This window comes from Microtus oregoni, unplaced genomic scaffold (assembly GCF_018167655.1).
Source record: "Microtus oregoni isolate MIOR12 unplaced genomic scaffold, Mior012 000029F_ref0000214, whole genome shotgun sequence".
In the NCBI taxonomy this organism is placed as follows: Eukaryota; Metazoa; Chordata; class Mammalia; order Rodentia; family Cricetidae; genus Microtus; species Microtus oregoni.
The window spans coordinates 24,839,113-24,865,825 of record NW_024543088.1 but is presented as its reverse complement, the minus strand read 5'-3'; the positions used below and the strand labels follow the sequence as shown (position 1 = coordinate 24,865,825).

The window sequence follows — 26,713 nt, the reverse complement described above, 5'->3', positions numbered from 1 at the left end:
AAGGTAATGGCTCAACACAGCCCGCCATGAGCACTGGCCTACAGCACTCCCGACGCTTCTCAGGGTTTTTATGAAGTCCCGTGACCTACACTTTCCCCAACCTGTCATTTATTCTCACACAGATCAAGAGTCAGACAGGCTAATGCCCAACAAACTAGAGCTTAGAAGTCTTCATTGGGTAGAAAAATGCAGCCTTGTGTTCCACTGCTAGGTGAACTACTGGAGAACCGCAGAAAGCATGGTTGGTGGGCAGATGAGTCAGCCACTATGCCCTGGAAGAAACTAGAGCCTCTCTCCTCTGAAGAACACTCTTTCTCCCCCTTCGACAGAGCTCGGGATTAGTGACAGTCGAGGAGGCTTCCTCTGTCTTGAGTGCCAAGAAGAATGTCATTTTGTTTAATCCTTTCTTAGCAAAATCTGTCTGCCTGTAAGCTGGACAGGTGTTCCCTCTCTCAGCCAGCCCGTTAATGGGATGACAGTTGGGGTGGAAGAAATAGGGTCCCAAAGGGATACTTCCTGAGGAGACCGTCTCAGCAAACCACAGAGTATCGGGGACCCCACCTGACTCTGAAGGGTCCGATTCATAAGCACCCAAGTGATTTTTATCCCTCTCCATCCCCTGCAGAAAACGTTGAAACTTTGTAAAGCTCAGATTGTCAAGCAAATCCTCTCTAAAGAAGAGCTGAGCAGCCTATGCAAATACACCTGGGAAGACAGTGGCCATGGCTCCCGAACAACCCATCTTTATTCCTTCTCTTTCTATATCTGCACCAGTTCTGCCACTCTGCTTCCCCCAAACAGAAAATGGACAGAGCCCCATGGACGGGGTCTGATTTGGTCCAGAGCTTCCCCCGTCTATCTGAAGACTGCATATCTCCTAAGTCCTAAAAGGCTGTGTGGCCTCTGCTCTCTGCATTGATGTTTAAACAACAGTAAGCAGGGCATGCTGTCATTTGCTCCCTCCAGCTGACTTTCTCCCACAAGGCTCCCTGATGCAGCTCCAGAGGAGAGCATGCCTTTCCCGCTCTAAACAGGAAGCTCGGGGTACAATTAGCATTTCACCCAGAGTCCATGATGCCTAAGACAAGAGCAGATTTCTTCAGTTTCTGGCAAAAACATGTTGATAAATTTTCTATTCCTTAATAATCCAATCGACAAGTGTTGCAACGTAAGATTAGAGAATTTGGGGGCTCGGGCCACATGGGCCAATGAGCAGAGCTATTTTCTCGGGACCAATTCAAGTGCAGACTATTGACTAAAAATGTCTCTCTGCTTCATGATCCAGGATGAAGAACAAGCTGTGGTATTTTGAATTTGGCACCTCGGAGACCTTTGCAGCCACCTGCAAGAAGCTTCATGACCACATAGAGCTGGAGGTAAGTCCAGTCTCCTTCACAGAGACTGCCCTGTCCCGAGATGTCTCCACAACCTCACTTAGAGGGCTCCAGTTGTTGCTGACTTCCTTCTCACCCTGTGCAAGTGAATCCTTGCGGCTCTGGGATTCTGCAGTCGCAGCCATTCTGGCCATGCATTCCCACTTAAAGAGACAGGTACCACCAAACAGACAAGGGAGGAAGGCTGTTGCTGGGGTTACTGTGGCCTTGGCACAGCAAAGGTGGTGCTGCTGGGCTGAGAGCTGATCAGAGAGCATCCTCCAATTCACCTGCCCCAGAGCTGACTCACAGGGGCCCAGGGCCAGTGCGGTGGGTGTGTGGCCTGTGCCCTGCTCCTGTGATCTGAAGAGAAGCTTTTGTCACCATCTAGAAGTTCTAAATACTTTTTTTTTTTAAACAAAGAGCCGCGTGTTTTCAGTTTGAACTGAGTTCCACAATTACGCAGCTCATGCTGTCGGTGCGCCGCGCTTTCCCGAGGACTTTCAGCGCCTGTAGCAGCCTGCCTCAGACAGTTTGCCTGTTGGCGCCCCTTGCCTGGTTGGTGAGCTTGCCTGCTTCCTGCCCCCACTTTTGCAGTGCTGCTCTCCTGGAGTCTCCTCGTGGACTGCTAGGAGCATGCCTCTGGCCTATCAGAGACCAGATTTCTATGCAAACATCTGTCTTCACTCCCTGGGCCTCTGCCCATGGATTCCTTGCCAACAATCCCACCCTCTCTGTGCATTCAGGCCTGCAGTCTGCTTTGCACCTGAGGGGGAAAAAAAAAAAAACAGATTCAAGCAGGTGAGGAAATCTCCTATCAACCCCCGCCCCAATCCTGGAAAAAAAAAATGGGTCTAGAAGCTGCTGAGCAATGAGCCTCTGTTGAGGCCTAGCCACCCCTCCATAGGATTAAGCCTGTGGCAGAGTGGGAAGGTCCTGCCACTCCCTGCTGGAAGGGAGGCTGAGCCCATGCTCACAGGGAGTGTTCACAAACAAAGCGCACAGCCAGAGCTTCCACAAGGCTCTCCTTGACTCATCTGTGGGCCTCTCCTTTTTGGTTGCTGGGTTACTGACACCATGGGGGGAGGCACCTTTCTGCCAGTGTGGCCACAGGGCACAGAGGTCCAAAGGCCAAGAGCCTGTGTTTCCAAGTGCTACATGGCGGAGGCCACCTATACCTGGGAGAAGCTGACCTAAACACAGGGCCTGGGAGCTGGAGCTGCAGGAGCTGCAGGAGCTGCAGGAGCTGAGCGTGGCAAACAGAACTGTGTGCATTCTTCCGCTTGGCACCGCCCTCCACTGGGGTCTCTTTAAATACACTGCCAGTGAGGGACAGCCCTGCCTAACCGCGGCCAGCTGCAGACACACAGCAAGTCCTTGTTCTCCCCGCAGCTGGCCTTGACACTGTGCCCAGAATACAGCAGCTCAGCTCCCCTGCCTCTCTGGACCGCCCCACTGGCTCCAGGCTGGCCATGCCCGAAAGTTCCCTTGGGGTCCAGGACACAAGCGGCACTTCCTCAACCACACAGGGAATTGGTGGCCTCGGGAGGGAGTGAGCTGCCAGGCTGTGAACTGTTGAGAGCTTTAAGAAGCACTTCCTGTTTCCCTCATCTCTTCATAAGTCTTTTCAGCATGTATTCAGGAGAGCAAAGCTTTGGGAGTCGGGGCTAGGATGTCATGTGACAGAGGGCTGGCAGTGGATTGGGACAGGCACCATTTCTGCATCCAGAGGACAGTGTTTGAGGGTCCCGGGGGGTATGATCAGGAGGAAACTCTGAAAGACAGAGGGTAGGGCAGGTGTCTGGAGGCTCAGGAGCTTGGGGAGGAACATGTACGAGAAGCCAGGGTGGCTGCTGCCATTCACAACTGCGCAAGGCTCACCAGCTGCTGTCAGCCAACCTGGGAAGACTCCGATCGGACACTACCGCCTTCACTACTTCCTAAACCACAATAGCAGGGAGTCATCCCATGACATGGAAACGCAAGCTGAGCCTGGGAGGGTTAGGGGAGTGAAGAGAGAGTAAAGAGAGAGGAGGGGAAAGTTAAGAGGGGACAGAAAAAGTCAGCGCATCAACTGCCGGCCAGACCATGTTGGTGTAACAATACAAGCCAGGGAGACATACATTGTTACGTTCTGAAATAAGGCTCCAATGCATCCAGTAGCTCAACCAAGAGTTCTTTGCCGAAACTAGAAAGGGAAGATCCCAGGTGTTTTGGAGTAAATTGGGCTTGGAAACTAGTAACCAAATTTATCCACCAAGTGTTCAAACTCAGCAAATCCTCCAGCCTTGGCACAGTGTCTTACTGCTGCGCGTGTGCATGTACATGTGCATATATCTGTTTATGTGCATGTGGGTATATGTGTGTGCATGCATATGTATGTGTGTGCATGCATATGTATGTGCCTTTGCAAATGTGTGTATACATGTGTGTGCATGCATGTGTACAGTATGTGTGTGCATATATCTGTATGCATGTGTATGTAGCTGCATAGTGTGCATGGGGTTCTGATGCATGTTTGGATGTGCTCCTATGTGTGTTCTGGACTGTGAAACTCCGTCTCAGCTCAGGCAGCCGTACCACCCTTCTGAGGAGTGCTAGATACAGTCCAAGCACCCACCTGAGGAAAGGAGGAACAATTCAGTATAGGAAAAATCGGAACACTGTCCCAAAATTTACAACCGTCTTTCCTCACACAGCACCTCAGCTCCCCTGGCTGACAGAACACGAGTGGGCATTCATGCCTCAGTTAGCGGATGGGGAACTCTGAAGCTGAGGGCTCAGAAACCGAGAAAAGTCTCAGCCGTGAGGGCGCAGGGAGAGGCTGATCGTGACAGTGAGCAGGCTAGCGCTACTGGTGGCGAGGACCTGTCGCCACTGGGCAGTGGACAATGTCATCCCCTCACTGGGGAGCAGAGCCAGGGACTGCTGTCCAGCGAGTCTGACTGAGTCGGAGTGCTCCGTGTTCTGAGTGAGGCAGAGGACGACTGTGTGGAGGTACCTGACCACCTCTGCCCTCCTCCCACATGCGTAGGCGCACATGTGCATACAAAACTACACATACCACACACACAAAGTTGCATACATGCACATACGAAGTTTGAGTGGCTACATTAAAAGGCTAAGGGGCACAGACATGGCTTTCTTTCAGAGCTGGAGCTAGCTGAGGAGAAATTGGAAACTTGGTCCCATCTCTGACGTAAAGTTCACGTGACTGGCGAGACTAGTCCACAGAACACACAGAGCATGTTCATCAAAAGCCCACTTAACTAGAGCTGAGAAACCAAATCCGAAAGGTCAGTCGAACCTGTTTGAAGAGCCCAGCCCCCTGCCTCAGGCAGGGGAGCGATAACACCCCACCCTTCCCCCACCCCACCCCGGGATTCACTGCTCACCTGAAGACACTTAACGGCACTAGAATCGTGAGGAGTCTGGACTGAGGTTCATGGGACTGTCACCCGTGTTCTGCCATTGGTGTCAATGACTTAACTGAGCTGGGTGTCTGTGTCTCCCCAGTATTTCACCCACAGAACAAGATTAGTGTAAGTTCCCAGGGTTTGGGGCAGTTGTTCTGAACTGGCAGCGATGCTAAGTCTCACAGAATCTACAAAGCAGTCCTACGTGGCCAGTAGCCTAATAATGTTTTTAAAGCGGGAAGGCAGGATGAGGAGCAGTTGGATTTCACCCGCCAGTGCAGCCTAGCTGACCTGACTCAGGCTTGCATCTGATTGGCCTGGGAGCTGAGGGCCCGGAAGCAGTAGTAAGAGGTTTCTAGGGAAGGGAGGTTCAGTGTGTGCCCTGTATGTTGATTACTTGCTACGTTATTCCTTCTGCTCTGCCTGATAAATTTAAGAACAGGCACGAAGAGATCTGCTTATCGAGAGGGAGCATTAAGAAATACAGGACAAGGAGCCGTAGGTGTGCATCTGAACAGTGTGTTCAACAAGGATGCTGGCTTGTGAGTGCAGCCCCCGCCGAGGAGGCCAGCCCTGTTCCCAGGCCGATTCCCAGAGCTGGCTTCCAAGAGGCCCTTTATAGTTGTTCTAACCTGATTTCACCTGAATGAAGCAGTGGAGAGGGGAGAGGAGGTTGGCGTGAGGAGGCGCACTGAGTCACCGCCCCCACCTTAGGCCCAGAATAGCCTCGCCAAGGATCTTAAAGGTTTTCAGAGCTAGCTGGGGCGAAGCAGGCAGGCTTCAACTGGAGGATTCATCTTGCATTCCGTGGCAGTTTGTTTTGTTTTCCAGGTTAAAAATAAGAAATCCCCCAGTTTGTTGGTATTTAATCTAATCTTTGAGGTAATGTTCACAAGAAAAGGCTACCACCTTCAGGACAGATGGGAAGGGTGTCCAGATCTAGAAGCTGCTCAGAACACTGTTAGCCAGAGTATGTGGGAGGGATGGCTGTGCTGTGCACCAATGACTCTAGTAGTAAGGGAAGTAAATCTATTTCCTCCTCATTCAATATTTATCATTATCGCATCATTCCTTTAAACAGTTTTTGATCAAAGTAATAGTATAGGTAAAACTGAGGTGTCCCCCCCCCCATCTGCCTTCTTTTTTTAACACACGCATGCACGTGTGCACGTGGTGGAAAGAGAGAACGGAGTCCTACAAGCCATTCTCTGACCTCCACTCTAGTGCTGTGGCACACACACACACACACACACACACACACACACTGCAGTTTAAAATGAAGCTGGCTTGAATCAGCTAGCTAAAGGGATCTGCCCAATCTTCGAAGTGACCTGACTCATGATTTACAGAGATTTTTGTTTTAAACAAGTCCCCATGATGTAGCTGTTTGGATGGGTACTCACTGTGTAGCCCAGGCTGGCCTCAGATTTGCTGAGAGCCTCCTGAGTCCTAGGATGACAGGCTAGCCCACCACACTCTGCTTTATGAAGCTTCTTTACACACACAAGCTATGTTCTGAGAATTTAGGATTTTATACGCAAGATCCCAGTCATCCACTGGGTTGGATGAGGCTGCCACAAGGCCCCAAACATTTCCTTTTTAATTTTTAATGATAAACTGGAGGAGGCTAAACATTTTAATGGACGTTAAATTCATAAAACATACAAACAACCATACAAAACATACAACTAATTGTATACAAGTCAGTGGCATTGAGCATTCTTATCCACATTGTCTTTTGATGCTTTTCTTTTTAGTGTGCATTGGTGTTTTGTCTGCATGCGTGTATAAGGGTGTCGGGTACCCTGGAACTGGAATTATAGACAGTTGTGTGCGCTGAGGCAGATCATTTTAAGACTGGGCAGATCCCCTTAGCTAGCTGATTCAACCCTGTGGGACATTTTAAACTGCAGTGTGTGGTGGTGGTGGGGTATTTGCTGTGTGACAAAACTTCTCCTGGGGAAACCCAATATACAGGTCTACTCATCCCACATAGGAAACCCACAACAGAACAAAGCAAGGATACCACTAAAACCCAATTTGGTGGACCAGTGAGTTTTACTGGGGTTACTTACAGGAATATGGGAAGGACTGTTTATGCAACCAGAAATGACTCAAAGACAGCTGTGTCACCAAAGCCCACCCTAGCACGGGTGACAGAAGCTGGGAACCTGGAGCATATTACACAGCCTGTGGGCAGGGCAACAGACTAGAGAGTGCCCTTCCCAGGTGCCACAGTTGGTTTAAGCCTCTTCCAGGTAGCTCAGCTGGCATCTGCTTCTTCTAAGCAGGAGGTCTAGTCTCAGATCTTTGCAACATGACTCTGCCACTCTGATAGGGAGGAGCTTAGTGAATCTGGTCAGTTTCAGGGACTTCCTGAAGCAAGTAGAATTGTTACCTTCCTGTTTATAGAGTTTCCCTGCTAGGGAATGTTTCAATCCCAAAGGAAACTGTTACAGAGCCGTAGACAATCAATGCCTTTACCCCCAGTCACTCCACCAACCTCATCCATGCCATTATTATTCAAAAGACAATAATCAAGGACGTCATAGATTAATAAACTCAATCAAGTTCATTCAGCCAGTGTCAGATAGAAAAGAAACCATGGCTCTCTGGGACCACTGGGTGTTCTGATCCTGCCTGGCCCACCACCCCCTGCTGTTTTACACTCTTAACTTGGAAGACGAGAATGAGTGTTAAGCCTTGGTTTCTTCTGGTATGACATGAACTTTGTTAGCCTTTCAGAACTTGGAGCAAATAAGTGGGACTGGCCATTCAGCCCAACCAATCAGAGTAGAAGGAAGTGAGGGGAAAAAAACTACAAACAGAGCCAGGGCATCTTGGGGTGAGAGTCTCCTGGTGAACTTACTTCCTCAATCAAGTTAATGGGCCCCCAGGACCAGCACCAGCCCCAGTGCGGCCCCTCCAGGCAGTTCTGACCACTTCCAACTTCCCTTTCCAGCCCATCTGCCAGGTCTCAGCACTCCAGAAGCACCGGCCTTGGTTTCCTGGTGTTTTCTCCTAAAATGTGTACTAATCTTTACTGATTTCAAAGGTCAAAATGACAAACGCATCAAAAAAAAAAATGAGAAAAAACACCAAAAAAGTAACCAACCATCTATTTAAAAGACCCTACAGGGACTTCCTCTCAGACCCCGGATTAGACACAAACCACACCCAAAGGCTTTCACAGAGAAAGCCTTTATGCAGTGGGGAAGAGAAGTTAAAGTGGCTGCTTTCTGACTCAAGCAGAAAAACAGCAGCAAATGATCTTGCAGGTGGAATTTTAAGAAGAGAGAAAGGGGAGGCCTGGGTTAGCACGAGCGAGGATGCGGTGGTGTGTTTTGACTGGACCTGTTAATTAGGTGAGCCAGAGGGGGCTTTTGATTGCTGGGCTTCAGTACTTTGATAGCTGGACCTTGGTGGGCAGCCTCAGGAGGATGAAGTGGCCAAATAAGGGACCAGCTTTAGGAATGTAATCTAGAGGGGCTGGAGAGATGGCTCAGAGGTTAAGAGCATTGTCTGCTCTTCCACAGGTCCTGAGTTCAATTCCCAGCAACCACATGGTGGCTCACAACCATCTGTAATGGGGTCTGGTGCCCTCTTCTGGCCTGCAGGCATACACACAGACAGAATATTGTATAATAAATAAATAAATATTTTAAAAAAAAGGAATGTAATCTAGAGGCTTTCAGGAAGGCAGAGGGAATGGAGAAGGGCAAGGCCTGCCGGAGTCACATGTTCTAATGAGCTAGTGCCCCTTTGGTCTCACCAACCAGACACCACCACTGCCAGGGTTACTGGCCTGTTTCAATTCATGAAAGCCATTGAAAACACAGTAATACGATGCAGGCCTCCCTACCTCTCACCCGTGCGCTGACTACAAGTCTCTTCATGGACTCAACAGTGTTCCGCTGACTCAGGACAAACTGTTTTTCTTAATCCCCCTTGTGAAGTCCCATTGTTTGCTTTTGGCTCTGATGCAACTTCTCTCCCTCAAGTGACCCTCTTCTTGTATTTCCTGCCAACGTGCACCCTGCAGCGCGCACCCAGCTCTGTTGGCCTATGTGCTTTTATCTTTCCCTTCTCTTCTAGTGCCTTTGTTTTTTCGGTGAATTGCTTTGATTTTCCTTTGTCTTCAGTGTGACAATAGCATACTCTGTGTCTCCAAGGACTTGGGAATGACTCTTAAAGATTAAGTCTCATCCCTACAGCTTCTCAGAAACAGCTGGGTGGTGTGCAGTGTGTCTGACAGGTTGGCCCCAGAGAATCTTAAAGGATTGGGGTCAGGAGCCCCATCACCAGCATTCCAGGTTAGAGCCCTGTCCCTTGCGAGTTTCTGGAAAATTCTATCAGTTAACCTTTGCCCCCAAGAAAGCTTAGCTTTTTGTCTGCCAGAGTCCCTTGGTAAAGAATAACTTCCCCCAAGCAATGTGTCTTTCAAGGTAAGGGAACAGTGAGAGCCTGTCTGTGGGAAATGCATTAGCTTCCTGAGCTAGTCTAGAAGGTTGAATAGACTCCATGATCCTTTCCACACTCTGCAGTTCAGGTACTTCAGAGAGGAGAACTATTCCAATCCTCCTGTTCCCTTCACAACTGGACAGGCGAACAAAGAACAGAATAAACAAATGCAGTTTATAGAATGCAGAAGAGAAATCTGTCCTTCCAATGCCTGTGAGGTTATAGAAAGAACAGAATTGACTATTGTTTTGTTTTTCTTTTTCCAAACAGGGTTTCTCTGTAGCTTTGGAATCTGACCAGGCTGGCCTCAAACTCACAGAGATCCACTCGCCTCTGCCTCCCATGTGCTAGGATTAAAGGCTTGCGCCGCCACCGCCCAGCGTAGAACTGGCTCTTTAATGAAGGGCAGAGACTCTAACAAGGTACTGACTAAATGCCCTTATGCACAAATACGTGTACTCCAAGTCTGTTACAACCCACAGATCCTAGCACATCCATACAGTGTCTTATTTCATTATCATAACAACTCTGTACCTCGGGCATTAGCCTCATAAAGTCTCGTGAATATAAATAATCACTCATCATTAAAGGCACAGTGGCCCACACCTTCAAATCCTAGCAGAGACAGGTGGACCTCTGTAAGCTGGAAGCCAGCCTGGTCTACATGGCAAGTTCCAGGCCAGCCAAGGCTGTGAGACAGTGAGACCCTGTCTCAAAATAAATACAATAAATACTCTAAAACCAGACGAGTTTCACACCTAGGTCTGTGATGCCAGCCCCACTTGTCCCCCACAATGCCAGGGTACCCACAGAGGGACAGCTCTGTGTTAAACTTCTGTCCAAACTAATTAATGCCTGTGGGTATTTAGTTGACAGGCCAACTCCCCTTCAGAACTTGTCGTGTGCACCGCTTGGTTCGCTTTCTTTTCATTTGGTGGTCACAGAGCCAGCAAAGAGCCTAAAAGGAAGTACTTTCCCAGCTGTGATTTGCTGATTTGAATGGAAGTGTGAAACGCTCATATTTAGTGTGAACATTAATAGAAATTGCCAATGGCCACTTGAAGTCACACCTTTTTGCTGGCAGCCGCTAGAACGAAGGGGAGCCACCTGCTCCGTTAGTAACACAAGGGGGGAAATGGATGCCAGAGCTAACAGCCTGGCACTCAGACCTCCTAACCCCCACAAGAAGTGGGAAGACATCCCACGCCCAGCTCGGAGCTGTCACAGAGGGTCCGGGCAACTGTGAACCAGGACAGGAAATGCCAGGGCTCTCCCACCTCTTTCCCACCGAACTGAGTTCAAACAGTGAGTGGGCCGAGCCAGCAAGGCAATGAGGATGCTGGGCAGTGAGATTGCAGCAAGTGACCCTGCAAGGCAGGAGAAGGCCCTCCATTCTGAGCCCAGAAGGCTACCTGCCCTGGAGCCCTGCCAGGTCTTAAGGTTACCAGTCTCTCTCTGCTTATTGGAGCTGGGCTCTTAGAAAATCCCATCTGGGCACTGGCCTCAGCTCTCCAGAGAGGCGACAGAGCCGTTCATCTGCATCCTGAGTAAGAATGCCTGAACATACCAAAGTTTTTCTCAACTTGGAGAAGTGGAGCTGTAGAGAGGAAACGGCTTTGCCCTCTGTGCAATTCTGAGGCAACCAGCCACCACCAGCTCTGAGAAACAGTTTTGTTTTGGAAACTGGCACCCGATGCAGGCTCACTCCTGGACATGAACTTGAGCCCCCCGCCCCCACCCCCAGCTGCAGCACTCTGCTTCCAGCCTTGCTGCCAACACCCCCTTCCAGCTGCCCCTGTTAAAGGCACCATTGTACCCTCCTGGCATGGCAACAGAGTAAGGCTAAAGAGGAAGAAAACATTTCCTACCCATGGGATGTTCTTAAGCAGGTTGTGTGTGTATGGCTTCAATGCCACATTCCTTGAGCCCACACAAATTCACCAGAACGCCATCGTCCCGTCACAGATGGCAGCTCCTCGCCAGGCTAGCCTGCCCACCACGGCTAGCTGTCAGAGAATGTGGAGCACACAGCTGGGAGGTCAAGGCTGGGCAAAGAGGATGTCAGGGCAGGCTATCTCAATGCAGCATGCAACAGCCTGCCAGAGTAAATTCTGAATGTCGCATCTCTGGACAGGAAGGGATTTTATGTTAATTTACTCAACAACAGATCCATTAGAGCCCATTCTAATAAGTGAGGCTCTGGCGTCCTCCTGATTATTGGAAGGCTAGGGAGCCTTCAAGAAGCCCGTTCATGTCTAGATAGCTTGGACTTTCAGAACATTCTTCCTGATTTTGAACAAGAGTTGTATGTCCTGTGCCTGGTGATCGAGTCAAGCGTTTGGCACACTCCTTGGAATAAAACAAATACATAAGATCTGTGGATGCACGAACGAAGTCCCCACAGCAGGCATAGTACATCCTCCTCACTCTTGCATATGACTGCCTTCCGTAGGGCTAATGATGTGACTTTTACATAGTATCACCTTTATGCACACACCAGACATTCCCAGTTCCTATATACCTCTATTTATAGAGCCATAACACTCCTGACTAGTTTTTTTTTTATTTTTTTGAGCTCTGGATTTTTCTCTGTTCCCCTTCCTGTCTCCTTCCCTCCCCTTCAACCTCTCCCAAGGTCCCCATGCTCCCAATTTACTCAGAAGATCTTGGTTTTTTTCTCTACCCATGTAGAGTAGGTCTATGAATGTCTCTCTTAGGGTTCTCATTGTTGTCTAGGTTCTCTGGGATTGTGATTTGTAGGCTGGTTTTCTTTGCTTTACGTTCAAAACCACTTATGAGTGAGTACATATGATAATTGTCTTTCTGGATCTGGTTTACCTCACTCAAAATGATGTTTTCTAGCTCCATCCATTTGCCTGAAAAATTCAAAATATTATTTTTTTCTGCTGTGTAGTACTCCATTGTGTAAATGTACCACATTTTCCTTATCCATTCTTCAGTCAAAGGGCATTTAGGTTGTTTCCAGTTTCTGGCTATGACAAACAATCCTGCTGTGAACATGGTTGAGCACATGTCCTTGTGGCACGATTGAGCATCCTTTGGACATATATCCAAAAGTGGTATTATTGGGTCTTGAGGAAGGTTGTTTCCTAATTTTCTGAGAAATTGCCACACTAACATCCAAAGGGGTTGTACCCACTTGCACTCCCACCAGCAATGCAGGAAGTGTTCCCCTTTCCCCACAACCTCTCCAGCATAAGTTGTCATCAGTGTTTTTGATCTTGGCCATTCTTACAGGTGTAAGATGGAGTCTCAGAGTTGTTTTGATTCGCATTTCTCTGATGACTAAGGATGTTGAATATTTCCTTAAGTGTCTTTCAGCCACTTCAGATTCCTCTGTTGAGAGTTCTCTGTTTAGGTCTGTACTCCATTTTTTTTATTGGATTTTGTGTTCTTTTGATGACCAATTTCTTGAGTTCTTTGTATATTTTGGAGATCAGACCTCTGTCTGATGTGGGGTTATTGAAGATCTTTTCCCATTGTGTAGGCTGTCCTGACTAGTTTTTTAAAAGACTTGGGTTTTGTTGTTGTTGTTGTTTTAATTTTATGTGTAGGAGTTTTTGCCTGCGTGTATGTATGTGTACTGTTTGTGTGCAGTATTCCTGGAGGCCAGAAAAGGGGATCAGTCCCTTGGAACTGAAGTTGCAGATGGCTGTGACCCATCCCAGGTCCTCTATGGGAGCATCAAGTGCTCTAACCACAGAGCCATCTCTCCAGCCCTGCCTGACGACTCTTGTTGGAGAATACCCTACAAAAGGTCTCCTAGGTAACAGAGCACAGCACTAACAGATCTCACACACAAGCTTTTTACATTTGTCTGGCTTTTTGATCTTGCCAGTTGCATCTCATACAAGAAATCTGAAGGATTTGGGAAGACAAGCACTAAACAAGTGTGGGAGAGAAAGACCTTCCTTAGTTTCCTCGAGTCAGTGTTTCCTCGTCTGCGTAACGAACACATGAACACCGACACTGCAGAGTTAAATGGATTGAGTAGAAAATATAGGATGTGCCTGGTTCATAATTTGCTAAAAAATGATGCGCGTTATTGTATGTGGATGTTATTATCTTACTGCCCACAGTAGACATCAGCTCCAAAAACCATATAAAATAGCCTCTCTGAACACAGGACAAGTAGCACTGCCTGCCAGAATGACCTACACGCCAGACCCGTTTTTGAATGGAGACAGGTAGACAGGGTTTCTCTGTGGTTTTGGAGCCTGTCCTGGAACTAGCTCTTGTAGACCAGGCTGGTCTCGAACTCACAAAGATCCGCCTGCCTCTGCCTCCCGAGTGCTGGGATTAAAGGCGTGCACCACCACCGCCCGGCTGGTAGACTGCCTTCTAAAGACTGCTCTCTCCACTCAAGGCAGCACGGTGTCTTCCTCACAATACACAGCAGACATTAACTCGGAAAACATGCACTCTTGTTCCTCTCCAGGCAAACAAACCGTGTTTTCCCTGGCTTCTTTTCTTACACTCAGAGTAAATTCTCTAATTCTAGCCACAGGCCCTGTAAATGGGGCCTCTCTGCCTCTAACCATCCATGCATCCAAGCCAGCCTGCTTGCTGGTGCCTCTCTTCCCAACTTTTTCTGCTGATGCTGCTGTACCTCGCAATTGGCTATAGTCAGAGTGTTCATACCTTAGAGCACAACAGTTGCTTGCTTTTTGATTTTGTTTGCCTGGAGACCTTGCTGCTAAGCAGTTAGCAGCACCGGTCTCAAACACTGACCTGAGAAAGCCCCTAGGGAACTGGGTCCTGTCCTATTTCCACTCCACCCCTAGACCTAGCATAGAGTAAGTTCCCACTTACACTTGATGAGCGAGCGCTTCTGTCTTCTCTGTCTCAACAACCAACCTCTCTCTGTTGGGGGGAGGGTACTTTAGCCATGATCAGAGGATTACTTCCTGCAGACTAGGGTCAGCATTTGCATCTGTTCCTTCCCAGACATTGAGTTCACTTCACTTAGCCATCGCTGTATTGGTCTAGAGAGGTTGGGTAGATTCTTGGGAAGATTTTGTCTGTGGTATTCATGAACAACTGGTTCTCCATTTTGGGAAAACGAGGATTTCTCTACAGGTTCTTTGCTGTCAGCTCACGGTAGTTATGCTGAACACCCGATATGGGTCAGTGGAGAACAGAGAGCTCGGAACACTGCACTTACCTTCTATTGAGCTTCATGCCTCTTAGGGGACCCGTGGGCAGAACAGATGCCATATCCACAGGGAAATCAAAGCAATGAAATGCAGAGAAGGCAAGAATCGCTTCCCTACTAGACACCTGAACAGTTTTGAGGAGCTACTACATCTCAGGCAGGCTGGGATTTATCAGGCATAAAAGGGGCAGTAAACTGGACCCCAATTCTTTGGCCACACAGAACAATTCAGTCTAACAACCAATTACTAGGACCCAGCTAGCTATCAGCTCTGCTACTATTTTCTTTCCAAACTAAAGAGGGTTATGGGGAAGGCTGGGCCCTGATGTGCCCTCTAGACTGCCAAGCCAAATTAGAAAGGACTCCTCCCCATTCTGCCCACCACTCCCATCTTCTCCCAGGCTCCATAAGACCTTGGGCTCCACAGGGCGATTTACCTGCTTGATACTTGTTGGTTCCCTCAAAAAAGGAGGCGAAGGTGGCCCAGGCTTATGTCAATCCCCTCAGTCCCTGCCCTTCAGGCTTAGTCTGGAGCTCTGCTGTGGACAGCCATCAGAACCCATCAGGATGTGGGCCATCTCGACCTCAGCCCTCTCCCTCTACACTGTAGAAAGACACTGTCTGTAGATACATCCCAGTATTTCTCCCCCAGCGGGAGAGCTACTTCCTGGGTTTTGTCATTACTGGGAAAAGGCTCAGTATCATTCTCAGACCCTGCCTCCAAAAAGAAAAGATAGTGAAAATTTATAGATCAACCTCCCTCCACGGGGGAGTGGTGGGGGACGGGGACACAACGACAAGAGGTCTATCAACTAAATACAGTAACACCTCCAGACAAACCGGTAATTAGAAAAAAGGAGATTGTTGAGAAAGTTAAGAAATTAAGATTGCCATGGGAGAGTGATGATGACTTAAGTGATTTTAAAGATACACAGAATTTACGGACAGAAAGAGAAAATCCTGGTCTGCTGTAGGTCGACATGCATGTGGACCCTGAACAAGACTGGCTGCCAGATGTAACCTCTAAGCCGGGTCTCCTCTCTGTCTCTCTGTCTCTCTTTCTCTGTCTCCCTCCTTTCTTCCCTCCCCACCTCTCTCTCTCTCTCTCTTCCTACCCCTTTAGAAATACCCATAATAAAAAGATTAAAACAAAGTGAAAGAGAGGGGAGGGGAGTTTCAGAATTAATGCCGTGGCAGAGTACCCTAGAAAAGGAACGGGGAGCCTGAAGCTAAAAGCTGGCAGGAGCCCCTAAAGCTCTTCTGGCCAGAGCTCCACTTCCTCGGTCCCTGAGTAGACCCAGCCCAGTAGTAGGTGGAGCTTCGATACAAAAACAAGCTGTTTCCACACCAGAGAAAATCTGCCTGCTGGTGGTGTGGAGAATCCAGGTTAGGGATAACGTAGTCTAAAAACTGAAACAGGTCGTCAAATAAATAGAATCTCTATCCCCGAGGTCCTGCAGAAAAGGGTCAGCAGGGCTGGAATGCAGGAGGCCTCCCCTATACCTTTTCAGGTCAGAGAGGAGGGCCTGCTGCAGGATGCGTGATGCTCAGCCTCCCTCCCCTCTAATGCTGTCGACTCCTCAGCAAAGACGAGAACTGAGAAAGTCTAGGTTCGGCCCAGAATTGCTGCGATCCAAAGCATTGGGTTGGGGAAGGGCGAACACTAATCCTGAGCGCTTTAGTCATTTGCTCGTCAAAGCCTGTGGCCTCTTAACCTAGTCTCTGGTTGCCTACACAACGACCTTCTATCCAAAAGAACCATCCCTGCTCTGAAGAAGCCAGAGCTATGGGTGCCGGGGACGCCATGAACCACAACAGACAACCGGGGTTCCCCGAGGCAGGAGTTGTGCTGGCCTCGGTGGCCCCTGTCGTACCTGCTGCTGGTGGCAGCACCCCGTCGAGACCGATCTGAGTGTGAGTCTGAGCCACATGCATGGATGTAAACGCTGGGGCGGGTGCAGCTCAGGCAGGAGTCATAGCAGAGGTTGCCAGCCCCAGCCTAGCTCAGGGCGCCAGGAAGAGGCCTCCAGGCTCTCCCTGGAGCTACCCGGGAGGGAGCGGGATGACGTCATGGAACACGGAGGCATTCGCTGGGGAATAGGACGTGCGTCCTGTGTTCCAGTTAGGCCTACAGTGCGACACTCCTGACTCCAATTTCTCAGGCTCAGTCAATACAGCAAGCCTTGCATCTTCAGGGAGTTCTGAAGGAAATATGAGACAGTGGCTAGGAGACTGGTGTGCAGAGGAGGGTAGTTTTAAACTGCTCCAACCAAAGTCAGGGAACGGGGAGGGGTGGGAGGGGGGACACCGGACTCAGATAAAGCAGGAGGTAAAGCTCCCACCAAAACTTTCTTATTCCCCCTCCCTCCTTTTCCAGGTGACTACTTAAAGCTCAAAGAGATTAAGGACCAACCCAGAATCACACAGCGGTCTCACAACAGAGCAGGGATTTAAATCCCTCTCTCTGAACCCAAAGATGTTCTTTTCAAGGTTGGCTAGAGACTTCAGTGTTAAGACTCCTCAGAGTCTTCCCACCTCTCTTTTTTGCCCCACTTTACCTTGGGTGGAGAAGGGGAGAGAACAGTCTAGCAAGAGCAGACGGGGCGGTGGGGGGGGGCGGTTGCTCTTCTAGGGAGGCAGCAACACTTAACACTCCTCGGTGGTTATGGCTGCAGGACAGACACTTAACATTTAAGGCTGCCAGCAAGGAAGAAAGGTTGACTGTCGGGGAGAGTGCTGGGGGTATAGTTCTTGGGTTTGTGGGTTGTTGTTTTTAAACAAATCTGGCCTAGAGATGGGATTTAATAACACTAATGTCTAAGCCCTTCTAAGATAGAACGGCAGTGGGGGAGTCGATTATTCAAACAACAGCTGCAAGCTGAATTTTGCTGTAAATCCCAGCATCAGCTTCACCACCTCATCTCAGAGTGGAATCTGGCATCCAGTGCCTGCATTGGCAACCTCCATCTGCATCTGTGCCGTGACCTTGAGCCAGCGGCTTCACCATCCGTTGGGACAGCAGTGGCATCTCCCTCACCATCAGGATCCTAAGAGGCACTGTAGGCGAAGGCCAGCCTGGTGCCCCAGGAAGTCTGACCAAGGGTAGCTCTGACTGTTACTACTTCTCAGAAGGGAAGAGCTATTTCAGTCAGTGATGAATACAGAGAGGTGCTGTGGAAGTTACTCCACCCAGGGAGAGGGATAGCCTTTGGATTCAGGAAGGGATACAAGACGAGGACAGTTCCAGGGACAGAGCTGAGGGCAGCAGACAAGTTTGGCACAGTGACCCAGAGCCTAAATTCCTACTTAGTAATAGCGGAGGAAGAGTGGACCAATAAGAACACTCTGCAAGATAAACTCTTAACAGATCACTAACCACATTGAGAAGAAAAGGGGGAAGGGGCTCTTGCTGTTCCCAAGTCACCGAGACAGCAACAGGGAGGCCAGGATGAGCCCACGCCTTAAGGGGGACTGGACACGGAGACACAGAGACACAGAGGCAACATGAAACCACGCCCAGGAATACGTGCACAGAGAACACCTCCGGTTTAGAAGCCTGGCTCTGGGAAAACTGTAGCGGAGGAGAACGTGACTTGATGTGTGGAGCAAAGCAACGGAAGAGAACAGAACAAAACATGAGACATATAGTTCAGTAGACCTCTGCCCTCCGAGAGGTTTTCTTCTTTTCCGCATCGCTAGTGGCTTTCTGCCGGTGAAAGTTTATAAACTTGACACGAACTTGAAGCACCTGGGAAGGAGAACCCGTCCTATCAAAACTGCCTCCCTCAGATTGGGTCGGTGGGGTATTGTCTGGACTGATGGCTGATGTAGGAGGACACAGCACTTTGTGGCTGGTATCACCCGTAAGCAGAAGGTCCGGATTATATAAGAAGGGCAGGTTGAGCAAGCCCTGGAGAGCAAGCCAGTAAGCAGTATCCCTCTGTGGCCTCTGATTCAGTTCTTACTTCCAGGTCCTGACTTGAGTCCCTGCCCTGAATTCTCTCAGTGATGGACTGTGGCCCGGGATGTGTAAGCCAAGTTAACTCTTTCCTCCTGGGCTTAGTTTGGACAGTGTTTATCAGAGCAACAGGGTGTTGAACTGAGACAGGCTCTAAATTAAAAACGGGGAAACAGATGCTAGTGTCCCCGCCATGGCTAAGGTAGAGCGATGAAGAACTTAAAGGCCTTGGAAAATTCACACACATTTTTCAATCCTGCATAAGGTCAAGAGATGAGCGTCAGGGTGACAGAAATCCCAGTGGATGTGACAGTATCATTTAGCTTCAAATGAAAGAGCTGGTGAGGGTCATAGCACATGAATGAGAGAAACGATGGTAGTTAGCATGTTCTGCTCTTCCAGGTGCTTCGTCCATGTCTTGTTTTATGAGCGTGATAATGTGCTAGAATCCCAGCTCCAAGAGACAGTGGTGTGGTTGCCACCTGTCCGACGGAATCGTGTTAGTGCCGTTGTTTTCTATGCCAGGGATGCTACCAGTTAGTCAGGTCATCAACTGTGGTGTGTGCAAACTGTAACAGTCAAAATAAGAAAAGTCTGGAAAGGAGGTTCAAAGCCCTGGCCACACGCAGCCCAGGGGTTGCACAGCCAGATGAGGGAGAGGGAGATAAAATAGTTAAATCTTACCTTGAAGTTCGTACACTGCCATCTGTACATTGTGCAATGGCAAACAACGTACTCAGCTTCTGTTCTCTGTGCCTCCGTTCTCCCAGATACACAAGGACAGCAGCCATTGTAACTGACGGGATGGTGTGACAATAATCAGTTCCTTGGGGTTTTTTGGTTTTTAGTTTTTGTTTAAATGGATTTTCTTGTGGTGGTTGTGGTGGTGCTGGTGGAAGTTTTCTTGGGTTTTCTCTTTGTTTGTTTTGAGACTGAGACAGGGTCTAATGCATCCCACACGAACCTTGAACTCACTGTGTAACCAAGGACATCCTTGAACTTCAGACCCCCCTGATCACTCTGCCGTGTGCCCGGTGTGTGCACTGCTCGGGATGGTGTTGTGCATACCAGGTTGGCACACTGCTCACTGAGCCCCAGCCACAGACCCCATATACACCGTGGTAATGATGAGCCTCTCTCTGGGATGTGCTGATTGGATTGGCTGAATGTAAGGAGGAGGAAGGCCGTGCCATCTAGCTCCAAGAAGAAGGATAGGCCCAATGGAGGAAACCAGAAGAACAAATCCATACCCACTTAAGAGAGCTTTCAGAGGATCCAAACTCCCCAGTGCAGAAATGAGTTCCCACTTACCAGAAAAGCTCACTGTATTCTTATTCTCTGGCTGGGACCAAGTCAGAAGGTGGCAACACTGATTAGGAACTTCAAAGAAATCAGGCAGTGAGTCACTGCTCCAGCTCTCTCTTCCTCCTCTGGCCAAGACTCAGAAACTTTGATTTCTGTGTATTTTTAGGTCATTTTCTGTTGTTCCTGATTACCACAAACTGGGCAAATCGGAAGTGACAGATGTTTTGGTCCTTACCATTCAGGTTCAGGGCCAAGGGGCTGCACGTGGTCTGGCCTTTCTCTGGAGGCAGCACAAGAGCACTGTGCTTTCCTTCCCCTTCCCGACGGGGCTAATGAGATCACAGGGCTCCATGCTCGTCTAATCCTAATTAGGCCCCACCTCGTAATACCATGACAATGGAATTAACCCACCAGGAATTAGATGGAGGCCTTCAGACCATAGCAGGAGGCAACCCAGGTGGCAGCAGATCATTACTGTCTGCTTTCGGCTGTTTGCCTTTCTTAAAAGAAGCAAAAAAAGAAGAAGAAAGAAAGGAAAAGAAAAAAAATTATAGTCCAATTCCACAAATGTGGGATTTACCTATGCATTCTTGGGTAATATAGGATATCTATTTGGGTCCCATTTGTTCTGCAAATGAAATAAGTTACCAATCATCTCAAGGAACAAGAATCAAAGCTAGTGCGTTTTTTTCCCTGCACGGGTAAGCGTCTTACCAGAAAAGGATTTGCAGCTAGATGGGGCACACAGCCTCAAGTCTTCCAACCTTTCAAACCCCCTGGGGGCTGGGGGTGGCAGAGACGAGACGAAGTAGCTCAGCCGCAGCAGTCAGCAAGCTCCTGTGCCAGAGCCACACTTACGGAGCTCTGAGAGACAGACAGATTGGAAGTTCTCCCAAACCTGAGCGTCTGGCACCTCTCCCCAGAGAGGATAAAATAAAGGGGTAACGTGAAAAATTGTTATTTGTCGACAATCTACCTGATAGCAGTTTCTGGACCCAGTGACGTAGCAGATCTTCCTTCACTGTGATTAGGAAGGATCCAGACTGAGGATAGGAGTTTGGCAACTGCCTTCATCTAAATTGCACCCATAAGCGTTTCTAGCCCTTTGGGAATTCTCTGCTGTCTTTCTTGGAGCCAACCAGGATGAGATGGCTCCATCTCACTACAGTGTTCAAAGCCTTAATTCTAAGAAGTTGCCAGAGAGATATTCAGCTTCTCAGAGGCCGTGGTGGAGTGGCTGAGGAGCAGCCACACCCTTTAAGAAGCCCTGCCATACCCAGCCCCACTGTGATCTGCTTTCTCTCTGCTTGGCAGTGTGATGGAGTTAAGGTGGACCTGAGCAACATCTTCCTGGAAGGCATTGCCATTCTGAACATTCCCAGCATGTACGGAGGCACCAATCTCTGGGGAGAAACCAAGAAGAACCGGGCTGTGATTCGGGAAAGCAGGAGGAGCGTCATAGACCCAAAGGAGCTGAAATGCTGTGTCCAAGGTAAGCGAGCACAAGGATAATTGCTCCAGCCATTGCCCTGGTGACAGAGCGAGCTGGCAAGCCACACAGAACCTACAGCAGGCTCGATAAGGCCCCCACGGCTGCCAAGGACCTGGTGCTCTGGGAACAGGCTGACTCATCATTCGTGGTGTAACCAAGTTTGCAGCCTAATTGAGAAGGCAAGACTCACAATAAAGGAGCCCTCGATGATAGTCGGTAGGCCGACCAGGACTCCATGATGTTAGGAGTCAAGTGCTGCTCCTGCCGTGGGTACCAGTGTCTTCCAGGGTTTACATTCAACACTCATCCCCATCACTCCTTCTCCCCGGAAACCCTCTGTCCTCATGGCTTCTAGAACTCTCCTTGCTCCCAATTTTCTTGGTCACCCCACTGTTTACTACCCAGTCTCTTTTCTCTCTGGCCAGTTGATTTTTTTTTTTTAAATCCAAAATCCAAGGGCTTCTCGCCACCTACTTTCTGACCTCCTGGGTCTAAGCCACTGTCTTTTTCCTTCTGAATTGCTAGAAATCCTCCTCTTTGGATTCCTTCTTCTTCCCGTGCCACGTATAACGTGCACACACCAGGTGCAGTGGTGTGTGCCTGTGACGTCAGCACTTGAGAGGCAGAAGCAGGCGTGTGCGGCCCACCTAGGCTGTTTGCCTAGGACAATCTTCCTGAACAGTCTAGTCCTCACCACTGCATAAAGACCTCCAAGAAAGTGTCTGATTATGACACGGACCAAATCCAGTAGTGACTCCAGATAAAAAGCCAAAGGTCTTAGTGTGACCTGGAGCCTCGTGGGGTCTAGCCTTCTGCTAGCTCCCAGACCTCATCATCCGCAGGGACCCTTCCCCTTACCTCACTCCGTTTCTGTCACTTGTACAGACGGCTTCCATGAGCCAGCTAGCCCTTTCCAGAACAGCTGGGTAGTGTGTCTCAGAGGCCCTCAGCTCGTAAGGCACAAGGACACAGAAGACAGCTTTCTGAGATGCCCTTAAATGACCTTCATTTATCAGCCAAGGACTTAGTCAAAGCTCCTGGGTGCCGATTCCTCTGAGGGATTGTCTGGCTTTTATGATGTTTTAGTTGCCTGGAGAGCGGAGAGGTGAGAAGCCAGGGTGAGGATATTGCCACAGGTACTATGCCAGCAGGAGAGGATTGGATTCTAGCCCAGGTATTGCTACCAACCCCCCTTTTTTTTCACCTCAGTTTTCTTTGCTATAAAACCAGCTTTTTAGGTAAAATCTCATTAGCTGGGTAGATGGGGCTGAAGAAGATTGATTCCTAAACAAGACCTGCTCTGTGAAAAAGATTCCTGGACTCTGAGCTACCTAGCATTACAGGGAGGGACTACCTACCACTGAAGGAAGGGGCTACCTACGATTGAAGGGAGGGGACTACCTACCGCTGAAGGGAAGGCAGCCTACTATTGAATGGAGTGGGCTACCTACCATTGAAGGGAGGGGGCTACCTACCACTGAAGGAAGGGGCTACCTACCACTGAAGGAAGGGGCTACCTACCATTGAAGGGAGGGGCTACCTACCATTGAAGGGAGGGGCTACCTACCATTGAAGGGAGGGGCTACCTAACATTGAAGGGAGGGGCTACCTACCATTGAAGGGAGGGGGCTACCTTTCATTGAAGGGAGGGGATGACCTACCATTGAAGGGGGGGGGGCTATGTACCTTTGAATGGAGGGAGCTACCTACCATTGAAGGGGGTAGTTACTTGCTTATTTCACATGGATCATCTATATTCTAAAGCAAGGTAATCAGAAACATCTTCTTCATACCTCTGTCCTTTCAAAGAGAACACAGGGATGTTTCTCTTTTGCCCTCTATGGTCCCTTTATTCCACATAGTAAACTTTTCAATTTGTATGAATTATTAAACTGAAGAATTCATTCCTCTTTCTTCCCCTAGCAGGGGAAGTTGTGGGTGCTAGCAGAGTGAGGGAAATATTGGAGGTTGTACAAAGTTCCTGACACCCCTCCCCCCATGCTTCCACTTCAACCCCACTCTCTCCTCCCTGGCATCCAGCTCTATCAGAACAGAGAAGGAACTGGCAGAGAAGAAAGAACCCTGTCTCATATCCACCCTGGGGCTTGAGGATGCTCTTCCTGAGATCCCATTCTGCCTTAGGGCTCAATATCAACTTGTATCTTTTCCTTAAATCTCTGATCTTACATCTTTCTTTTCTCTAAGCAAGAGTAAACTATTGCTCACTCTTAGCCATCAAGTATGGGAGGCCTTTCCCCCAACCCCCCTTCCCATTCTCAAAATGCGCTTTCAGAGTTGAAAGATGAAGCCCTTCCTGTTCTTCAACAGGAGTGTGAGCAGATCAAAGCAGAGGTCAAAGAGAGGCCCTGGCTTCTGGGCTTTGTATAGATCTGGACTGGGAGCCTTCCTCTAGAGAGAGCCATCATCCCATGAGGTTGGGAAAAGCTGAAGCCTTCTCTTGGTACCTGGGCTCCAGCTCACACTGCTTCTAACTAGCATGTGGCCTTGTGTGTGTCTGTTCGTCTTCTTGGCTCTCCATTTTTCTTAGTTGTAAAGCAGGCAATCTGGAAATTATATTTTGAGGCTTCTAACATCTCCAAAGACTGACAGTTTATGTGGTCTTCTGGAGCAGAATTGTATGTATATCTTTTCTTTGGTGTGTTGTATACCAGGATTTCTGGGTCAGTAGCTAAAGGGGCAGGGAGCTCTCTTTATTTATTGAGATTCTTGACTCCTGGGCCTTTCTTGGAGACTGGACGAGAGGGAGAAGTCGGGGCACAGGGTAAGAGAGAAGGGTCTCATCATAGGAAGTACAGGAGAGAAGAACAACAGGAGACTTCTGCCAAATCTCTCCTCATACATCAAACTGGGGAGAGTGGCCCAAGTAAGAAGGTTGCTTAGGATTAACACGAGTGAGTTCTCTGGGGACACAGCCTGCTGAGAAGGCAACAAGGGCACAGGGAATCTTGCAGGTGGTTAACTTGGATTTAAATTTTGGCTTTCTATTTTTCAGTTTTATTAAAATTTGAAAATTAGCTCACCTCCTCAGCTTCCTCATCTATAAGTTGGGTGTGATAATACCTAGTTCCCTGGCTTGTTAAGAAGACGGTGGGCATAAAAGTGCCTGGGCTCAGTATGAGCTCACACCTAAAGGCAACCCCCTCCTTCCTCTTCCGAGCATGCAAGTATGGATCTGGGTTTGACACTTCTCTCTTTGGCATGTGCCAACAATGAGACAGAGCAAAGCTCCTGCAGAGTTCCCTCTGCCTTGGCCCAGCACAGAAAGTTCACACAAACATTCGTACCTACTGCCCTCCTCCATAGATCTCTTGGGTTCCAAGGAGAGAGGCTAGGGATTATAACTCTGGGAAGCCCTACTATCTGTCCCCAGCTGTCGAAATCTAAAAACCAAGGGGCTGAACAGATGGCTCAGCAGTTCAGAGTACATAATGATGCTCTTTCAGAGGACCTGAGTTCAGTTTCCAGCACCCATATCAGGTGGCTTACAACCAACTGCCTGTAACTCCGGTTCCAGGGAGCCTGATACTGCTGACTTCCACAAGCACCAGCACTCAGCTATACACTGACACATAGACACACACTTTAAAATAATAACAAAATAAAAGTTTATAAAACGGAAAGCATTCGATAAAAGAGAAACTCGTGGCATCAGTTATCACTAGTATGTGTAATCAGAATGGTCAGAAGTAATCTTTCATTTCTATATTCCATTGTAGCCTACAAGTCATTTTATGTGAGTGAATATAATCATAACCAAATCTCCCCAAAAGGTTAAGTACCTAGTCAAATATTCCTGATTGGTCAGTTTATGTCCAGAAGTAGCATTGGAACCAAGACTTGTGTCCATGATTCCAAACCAGCCCTTAGAGGATCTGTCCAATAAGAGGACCCAGTCTACGTAGTGACACTCTATTTCTCTGCCTTAATGACTCACCCTGCTAGAGCCCCCAAGAGAGAGACCAGCTTGGAATTTCCTGGGCACTGAGCTTTGCCTCGGTCTCCCTAGAAAGTTTGGGTGTCGGTTGCCCTGAATCCTAGGCTGCAGTCCTCCCCACCTCTTTCCCTGTCTGTCTTGGAAGACGAGGACCACATGTTCCATAGCCACCTTTTGTTTACTTCTCTAGCTGGTGGCATGAACCTGGGAGAGTGGGGCCTGAAAAGGAGGCAGTTTAAGGTCTCATTTGATAGCTGGCTTTATTCAGAGCATCAGACAGCTTAAACCCTGAGGGTTACGGAAGGTCACCTGAGTAGAGTTCTCCTGGGCTCAAGTCTTCATGGTCACAAGGACAGGCTGCACGTGGCAAAAATGTGTTTTCCCTCAGAGGTTTTCCTCAGAGGCCTATGAATACCAACAGCTAAAGGGACTCACTCCTATCTGCTACACCTGGGAGGGCCAGGAAGACGCAATTCCAAGAACAATTCTGTGTTATGAAGAAACCGAGGTCCCAAGACCCTTGTCTTGTTTTCTTGGCGTTTTCTATCAAGCACTCAGAATTCTCACATGATTCAATTCTTGGACTATGTTTCAACAATCTTTGTGTCCTTTGCACAGCCTACTACCCAGAAGGGTGTAGAAGGTTCTACAGAAATTGTTGCTGCAGGGAGAGAGAGAGGAAGGAGTCTTGCCTTCAGTCCATACAGTGGGCAGTAGACTACAGGAACAGGCACGAAGCAAAAAATGATGAAGAAAAAGTCTTAGAAAGCATTATGTGAGACTATGGGAACCATTAAACACTCATTTGACTAGTAAGATGTGTTAGTCATATTTAAATAACTAATTCAAATGCAGCTTAAAGGACTCGTAAGTGAGAATCTATGTGGAGTGGAGGGATATACCACTGAAGAATTAGAAAAAACAGAAAACAAAACACCCTCAAGCCTCCTCACCTCCACTCATGTGACCTTACATCTCCTAGCCTCCATTTCAGTCCTTCACCAAACAGAACAGTGATGGCCCCTTCCCTCTGGACTTTTGCCAGGGTTGAATTGGATCATCCTTGTAGGGCAATTACGTAGCAGCACCTAGAACCTGATGAAGCCTTGGCCAACAGTCATCATTGTCCCCGCTTGGTGTTGAGTGACGTGAAGGGACCGATTGAGAACCTCTCTCTTGACTTTTCCTTCCGAAATTTGGCCTAGATTTCCTTTAAACCACCCATGGCTTCAACAATCCGCACTTTCTGGGTTATTACTGAAACTAGACTTCGGTGCGTTTGGCTGTGGCAGGAGAGCTTGGGAAGACACCGGAACAGACTGCTGTCCAGACAAGCAGGGGGACGGAGAGCAGTCTGGTGGCCAAGTGAAGCACAAGTCTGGGTGAGAGAGTCAAGCTGGAAAGCAGAGCCTTGGAGTCCTGCCATCCCCTCTGGCACCAGGCCAGGATATAAATGAGAGACTTCCTACACACTTTCTCGTAACCCTCAATCCAATCTTCAGGCTGGAGCCCGGAGTGGGCTGGGGATAAGCTCCCCCACTGGACACTCTGGCTATCTCACATGTGGCTTCTCTATC

General features: G+C 48.7%; 1 protein-coding gene across 6 annotated transcripts in view; it reads left to right on the top strand.

Moving 5' to 3' along the window:
• Positions 1–26,713, top strand: part of Dgkg (diacylglycerol kinase gamma) — a 211,045-nt gene that overhangs the window by 153,706 nt on the left and 30,626 nt on the right. For all 6 annotated transcript variants that reach the window (XM_041677986.1, XM_041677988.1, XM_041677985.1 and 3 more), the window contains 2 exons: positions 1,286–1,376; positions 21,004–21,181. In XM_041677986.1, the coding sequence (XP_041533920.1) occupies positions 1,286–1,376; positions 21,004–21,181 (269 nt within the window). The remainder of the gene's footprint in view (positions 1–1,285; positions 1,377–21,003; positions 21,182–26,713) is intronic.